The sequence below is a fragment of the Cupressus sempervirens genome, chromosome 9, assembly GCF_028749045.1.
Source record: "Cupressus sempervirens isolate cs-2001-9-10 chromosome 9, ASM2874904v1, whole genome shotgun sequence".
Taxonomy (NCBI): domain Eukaryota; kingdom Viridiplantae; phylum Streptophyta; class Pinopsida; order Cupressales; family Cupressaceae; genus Cupressus; species Cupressus sempervirens.
Genome location: NC_143126.1, coordinates 688606910 through 688614688, shown reverse-complemented (window position 1 = coordinate 688614688; position 7779 = coordinate 688606910). Strand labels below are relative to the sequence as shown.

Genomic DNA, 7779 nt, shown 5'->3' with positions numbered 1-7779 from the left:
GGTTTTGTGTTTGATTTGCATTCAAATGCTCTATGCCCATATTCTGACAGTTGTAGCAGTATCCTTCAAATTTGGATGTAGTAGGTGTGTTCCCAGTCTTGAACTACACTCATTTTTTTGATGTCCTTGTTTTTCGCAGTAAAAATAGTAACCAATAAACTTAGGTTTAGAATTTTGCATACCATGTTTGGTTCGACAGATATTTGCAATATGACTAGTTTTTCCACAGTGATAGCATGTTGGTTTGTCTTTTGCCTTTGCATTTCTCATTTCTCCATTTCTAGACGATTCTCCTTTCTCAGTGCATGAATATCCTGACCCATTAGAACAACTTGATGACTTCATAAGTTCTTCAAAATATTTCATTGCTTCCTTTGGTTTGTTGAATTTCTAAAAGAAACACTTTTGACTCTTCTTTACAATCACCCTTTATATACTTCATCTTTTAATTTGGTTATTTAGCCACTATCCCATATCAACATCCAACATCATTCAAGAACTAAATTCCTTAGATATGAATGAATCAAGTACTTGATAATCCAACAAACCATATCAACATTCAATATCATTGAAAGAACTACGAACCTTCCCCCTTGATATTCAAGAGTGTGAACTAGTCTCTTTTATTACACAATTCACATCTTGGACTTCACTCCCTTCCCCATCCAATCCAAAATCAAAATATTAAACAATTACGTGAAATGAAATATTCAGGCAGGAGCCTTCCGGGAACCTTCCCTCACGTTCTCGTAAAACCTTGAAGCAAGTATGTAATTGGGCACATCGGACCGCTGGTTTCTGGTCTCCATATGACCGAGGCCTGACATAAGCTCGTCAAACTTATGTCATTTCCCGTGCGTTTACCGCCGCTGTTTCGGTGCTTTGCGGTCAGAATCCCACAAAACAAACAAATTGCCCTTACGTCATCTGACCTGCCCGCCACGTTCGCCAAGAGTTCAAGATCTGATCTGTGCCGTCGGATGCGGCCGAGCAGCGAGGCTGTTAACGGAGACGTGTGACACGTAAGCATATGACGTCACATCTGGAGGGAGGTGAGGAAAGGCATACTCGTAGTGGTGGAGGTGAGGAGATTCGAACGTGCGACGAGTGGGGAGACTTGGCAGCAAAGGAAAGTATATATGTGTGTATGGTAATTTTTTTAATACTGGCAGCCAATGCTACAAGACATGCGTTTCTCTATCCACTGTGCTGTGCTGTGGTTGGGAACGGCGCTGCAGGAACGTCAGCCGCATAAAAACGTATGTATGATCCTTTTCAACTGTAGCCATTTGTTAACAGCTCGCCAAAGCTACGGAAATTTGCTTTAATACGTCGTCCGAGATGGTACAGATCTGCGGGAAACGTTATTTCCGAAGAACGTTAAGCATAAATCCATGTATGGACAGATTTTTCTAACATTTTTGTTTTCCCGCTTTTGTCTTGCTTTTCTTTAACTTTCACCGACCTGCTTGAGTGTTTCGAGATTACGTGGACCCTGTGCTCCCTTTTCTTTAACTCCAAGGCGCACTCTTGACCGGGATGTTACAGAATGTCGAGGAGAAAGAATATGCGACAACGTTGAAAACGAAGCAGAATGTTTACAAGAATTTGGGGGAAAAGCCTGGCATTCGGTGAACGGTAACGAAAAAGAAAATGCGGTTAAAAGATTAGGGTTTCAAGTTTGGAAAGATTCAGTTAGAAGCAAAGAACCTGAGGGATTAATTAATTCTGGATGTCGCGGGGTCGAATTTGACGGCCTAGGCTGAGGTTAGCGAATGTTTGTGTGCGTCTGTACGGCCATGGAAATTAGGGTTTCAAGTTTGGAAAGAAACAGTTATGGCAAAGAAACTGAAAAATTAATAAATTATTGATCACATCGGGTCGAATTTGACGGCCTGGGCTGGGGTTAGTGAGTTTTTGTGTGTACGGCCGCACGGCCATGAAAATTAGGGTTGAAAGTTCGGAAAGAAGCAGTTAGAACTATAGAGAGGAGAAGAGTTTGATAAATTCTGGAGGTTGCCTGAACGGATTCAACGGCCGAGGTTGTGGTTGATGAAGGCTTGTGAATACGGCCATACGGCCATGAAAATTAGGGTCTTGAAGAGAAAGTGCAGGGCTTGGTAGGGTAGGATATCTAGGAGGACAAAAAGAAGCAAAGAATCTGAAGCAATAGTAAATTCCAGAGGTCGCGAAATCGAATTTGACGGTGGAGTTTGCGGTTGATGTGTGCCTGTGTATACGGTCATACGGCCATGGAAATTAGGCCTGCCGGGAAACAATGGGACTTGTTAGAGGAGGTATCTATGAAAACAAAAAGTACTGCGCCTGATGAGAAATACATAAAATATGCGAGAGGTGTATGGATAGACTTTAACTTAAAATAAAGTTAAAGCGTGAGGCCGTCCAAGTCCAAGAAGACAAAGAGGGGGTGGAGGTCCAGTATAAATGAGCACTCGTATGGGCCTCGTTTCATTGCAACTTCGCGGCCTGAGACTTTTTATCAACAAAAATCTCGTCTCTTGTTTGAAGCCTTGAACATCTTTGTCAATCTTTGTTTCCATCGTTGAGTGCAACTGTTTTCTCTTGTTTTCCCGTCTTACCTCATCCCTGACGTCCCCGAAGCGCCGAGAATAAAATAGACGGAGGAGTTTTAGCCAAAGAAAGAAAAGATGCAGTACCAGTCGTGGGGGGGCAGATCTTCGGAGGAAATGGCGATGCGCGGCCAATCCGGCGACGCCATGATGTCACCGCTGGAGAGGGTGGAGCGCCTGGCAGCCGAAAATGCAGTGGTTGTGTTCAGCATGAGCTCCTGCTGTATGTGTCATGTCATCAAGCGGCTCTTCTGCAGCCTGGGAGTAAATCCGACGGTGTATGAGCTCGACGAGGAGAGCCATGGCAAAGAAATGGAGAAGGCGCTGGTTAGACTTGTAGGCGGAGGCAGTCAGGCTGTGCCGGCTGTTTTCGTTGGTGGAAAGCTTGTTGGAGGAATGGACCGCGTCATGGCTTGTCATATCAACGGCACGCTTGTGCCTCTGCTCAAAGAAGCCGGTGCTCTGTGGCTCTAATCGACACAAACAAATAATTCTGCTAAACTGACCTTCCTTCCCGTGTCTCGAAACCGCGACCGATACTTCTTTCGCTTCCCTTTTTGGAATGTCTCCATTTTGCATTTTTCTCCGGAGTTACATTCTCTAAGTAGATATTTTACTACTACTGGTTCGAAGCTTGTGACTTTCCTACTTCTTCTCTCGAAATGTGCATAAATCAAGGTTTGTTTTTGTGCCTCTTGTAGACTCACGTGGCCGCATCTCCATCGTCTCTTAAATTTTCTGTGTGGAGTGTTTCTTGTGTGAGATGGTATAAATGCTTCAAGCTATTTGATTCTTTGGCTGTTCCTGAACTATTTTCCGCCATATATATATATATAATATATGACTTTATTCTCCTGTAATGTGTTGTTTGCTCCATTTTTGCGCTCAAATGTTAAATTCTGACAGTTATTTAGCTCCATTTTTACACTATTCTGGCAGTTTTTTAGCTCCATTTTGGCACTCTAATGTTAAATTCTGGCAGTTATTTACACACTCATTTTCAGTGCGTTCTTCACATTTCCAAGTTTATTTACTCGTCCTCGTATTCTTGCTCAGAACGCTTATTTTCAACTGTTAGCGCTTCAAATTTTTCCTGTAAGCGACAGGTGCGATGCAATTCATTTCTTTCTGTCTGTTGTAGTGTGTAGTGTGTTTCCTGCTCCCTTTTGCATTCCATTGTTAAATTCTGGCAGCTATTTACACTCATTTCCAGTACGTTCTTTGCACTTCAAGTTTATCTTCCTATTCTTGCACAGAAAATAAAATTTATTTTCTACTGTATCGTTATAGCGCTTCAAATTTCTCCTGTAGGCGTCAGGTGAAATGCAATTCATTTCTTTCGTTCTGTTGTATTCTAATGTTAAATTCCGGCAGTTATTTACAGTCATTTTCAGTGCGTTTTTTGGCACTTCAAGTTTATTTTCTCGTCTTCCTATTATTTTCTACTGTTTCGTTATTAGCGCTTCAAATCTTTCCTGTACGCGACTGATGAGATACAATTCGCATCTTTCTGTTTGCTGCACTGTGTTTTGTGATTTCTGGCAGTTATTTACAATTTTTGTGGTCGTCATTTGCAGTACAAGTTTATTTTCTCGTCTTCCTTTTCTTGCACAGTAAATTTATTTTCTGACTGTATCATTAGCGCTTCAAATTTATCCTCTACGCGACAGATGTAATTTAATTCGCTGTTTTCGCGCCATTTACAGCGTATTTTCAGCGTCATTTACACGGTAATTTCTTCTATTCGACATCTTTTGCACATGAAGTTCGATTCTCTGCATAACTTACATTAATTTCTCTCTTTCTCTGTTCTTCATTTACATTACATGTGCACGTCTTTATCTTTAAGTTGAAGCCCTGCTAAAGCCAAAACCAGCTCACGCCTCTTGGCAAATTGGAGAAATTTGCGTTACAGTATATAGGAAAAGACAGGTATTTGTATTCGAGAAAAAAGTTAGATTTGTGAAGGCTTTGCAAATACCTCATGCTTACGTGAACAATGAAGAAATTCGCGCAATATTTCTTTTTCTACATCCGCATGTGTGAAAAATGGAAAAATCTAATGTTATCAAGTTCTTCAAAGCGGGCCATTGCTGAGAATTTAAAGTCCATGCATGTCTACGTCAACTTTATTTCACTGAATACGGAAATGTTTAATAAGTTTTGAGGTTTTTGTATTGGATGTCACAGTCGAGGTGTCATTCATGGAGGTCAGAGTTTCATTCGAATTAAAATTCCAAATTTCTACCTGTATAATGCCCAGAAATTCCTTTAAGGTCTATGCCAATCTTCCAAAGTTACATGGATCAATCGCTTTCCTTTCACTGACATTCAACTGACCATACAACTGTTGTAGTAAATAAATTGTAGGAAACTCGTTTATGATAGGATGAAAAGAAACCAGTAAAAGGAAGTAAAGTAGTAGAGGCTTTAGATTGTCCAGCCAAGTAATCGTTTTCAATTGTCTCTTGAACGTTAGTAAATTCATCAGATATATGCATTATACGGCCACTGCATATTTGCAGGAATTTCTTCATGAAACGAATTCGACCTGCTCTTTACTGTTAAAGGAATAATGCGTGAAAAGTGAGTTTCTGGAACATGAATTTTTCCATGCAGGATCATCATTATTTTAGCTCTTGTTATAGTATCGTATATATCTGTACAAGTTTGGGGAATTCAAATTGTAGGGAGTAGGAACTAATTTTAGATAAGAAAATTCATTATGTGAGTAAATTCGTTTCGTATACCTGCCGGATTGAATCTTGTTCTTGATCTCAAGAGCGTTATCCTGCTTGTTGGTTTCTTGCACGACGGTTGGTTGCAACGATTTCGTTTCTGTCAAGTTCAGTTAGAGTCTTATCTTCAACTCAGTTGGGACCCCTGATTATTTCTCGACATCTATGATTGTGATAGAAGGATTACCAACGAACAATAGCATTGACACATGTTTCTTTGAATTTGTGTTTGTGATTGAGAGGTTCTACTTATGGATATATGTATGGTGGTGGATGAGCATCTGATTTTAATTAACTACATAATCACCCCCCAAAACACACGTTTAAAATAGAGATTGTTTTGAGTGGTACTCTCGATGGTTATTTATTGGATCTATAACATGTTAACTTGATTTTCTGTTTTGCTAATAAATTCTATTTAAGTTATTTTTGTTATGAAATGTTGGATTCTTTGTATTTGTGATTTTCTAATTATTGTTATAATAACCTGTTTTAGGCATAATTTGTTCGTTTTTAAATTAATTATTTTTTTCAAGTATATTGTTTCACATATTGTTGAAGTTTCTTTGATCTGTATTTTATTATTTATTATTGATAAAGATATAATAGATTACCTCTTTGATGAGGCTAAGGAATAACACATAACACATGAGCCTAAACTAAATATATTTATCAAAGGAATTGTATAACTATTAAGAAGCCTTGTACAATCATTATTTATGCATCGAAAATTATCAGTTGAACTTTACGGAATACTAAGCTTTCTTATACCTTTGACATACCTCACTATGCAAATTGTCTAATCAACTTTGTTGCTACTATTTTTAAGTAAAAAAACATCCATTCTTATTGATTTTCTCTTGAATTACATTTTGTCAAGCTTTACACTTCTTTTATAGATCATCTATATTTTTTCTTATAAGACAAAACTTTCTATCATAAGTTTATCTAAATTCTATGCCTTCTATGGAAAATAATTTATTGATATCAAATTAATCATCTCAAATTCACTCATCATAATTACTCAAAAATTATCCAAAAAAATCATGTCATTTCTAATATAAATAAAGTGTTGCAAATGTAAAGATACAATTAAGAAATTATTCTTACCATTTGTCTTGAAATTAAAAATGAGCTGATTTTCACTTCTTCTTTTGAATATTGATTAAGAATATCCATCTACTATTTCACATAAGGACCATAAAACTATTTCACATAAGGACCATAAAAATTGCTTCAATATGTATAAATCCTTGTTTAAAATGTAATATTTATGTTCTTTTCCTTCCACACCATATCTCCTCCTTATTCTTCAAATACTTATTCATATAAAAAATTATTCAAGAGTGTTGATTTCACATCTATAGATAAATATATCAAACTTCTGTAGATGATAGCAAAATTAAAACAACATGTAAGTATAGAATAGATGTGAATAACATTTTTCACCAATCTTATTTTGTGCCTTTAAATTGATTCAAGTTCTTTATAACTTTTTCTATAAATCTATTCAAATATTATTAAATCCTTTCTTGAACATAGATTGACCAATCATGTCATTTTATTTCTTTGATGACATCAATATGAACAATCATTTCTTCATAGAAAAATATATGGTTTAATATGCATCTTCATGATAATTTTGTTTCACTTGTAATTGAGAAAACAAATGACATTAACAAGATGAATTCCATAATGGTGAGCTCTGGAGCAGGAACAATTTTAAATTTGAACTGGTCCTTACTAGGTGGGAATGGTGGCCAAGTGGTTTCTATTGGTTCTCTTGTCATTCTACAAGCAGAAGAATTCTTAAATAATGGTTTGGGGGACTAGGTTTATTAGTTACTTCTAAGTCTGTCCCTATTTTTCCTCCATTGTTTGAGGAGGATTTTGGGAAAGCTCTTGAGCCTAGGGCCCCTTTGTTAGATATGAAAGATTTTGGCATTCTGTCTACTACCAATGGAAAAGGTGAGTTACCCAATGTTCAAAATGGGGAGGGTGAAGCACCTAAATAATGGTTTGGCTTGTTTGGGGATCACAAAGTTAATCCTCTTTTTCCTTTGCCAAATGTTCTGATTCAGGTTGGATGCCAAGATGGTGAGTTTTGTATCTTTATCCCTGACTAGTCCTAGACCATTTGATAGATTCAATGGTGTCAAATCTCACTGGTAAATTCCTAGGGTCCTAGTCTAATATTAAATTTATTTATAGCTTTGTCAAAAGGAAATGGTGTCTCAAGGCCATATGGAGATTGCAACCCTTCCTAGGGGTTTCCTTTCATTTGAGTTTGCTAATAAAGCATATTGTGACTATGTGACATGTGGTGGACCCTAGATGTTGGGAAAGATGGTTCTCTCCTTTCATAAATGATCCCCTCAATGGAACTATGATGATACATTTTTCTCCTCTATTCCGGTGTGGGTTAGATTTTTGAGTCTTCCCCTAGAGTT

General features: G+C 37.6%; 1 protein-coding gene across 1 annotated transcript; it reads left to right on the top strand.

Annotated features, from left to right (window-relative positions):
- Positions 1-1093: 1093 nt before the first annotated feature.
- Positions 1094-3451, top strand: LOC149540594 (glutaredoxin-C1-like). Its single transcript, XM_089801691.1, has one exon. The coding sequence runs from the start codon at positions 2670-2672 to the stop codon at positions 3063-3065; it is 396 nt and encodes a 131-aa protein (XP_089657817.1). The 5' UTR covers positions 1094-2669; the 3' UTR covers positions 3066-3451.
- Positions 3452-7779: the final 4328 nt, after the last annotated feature.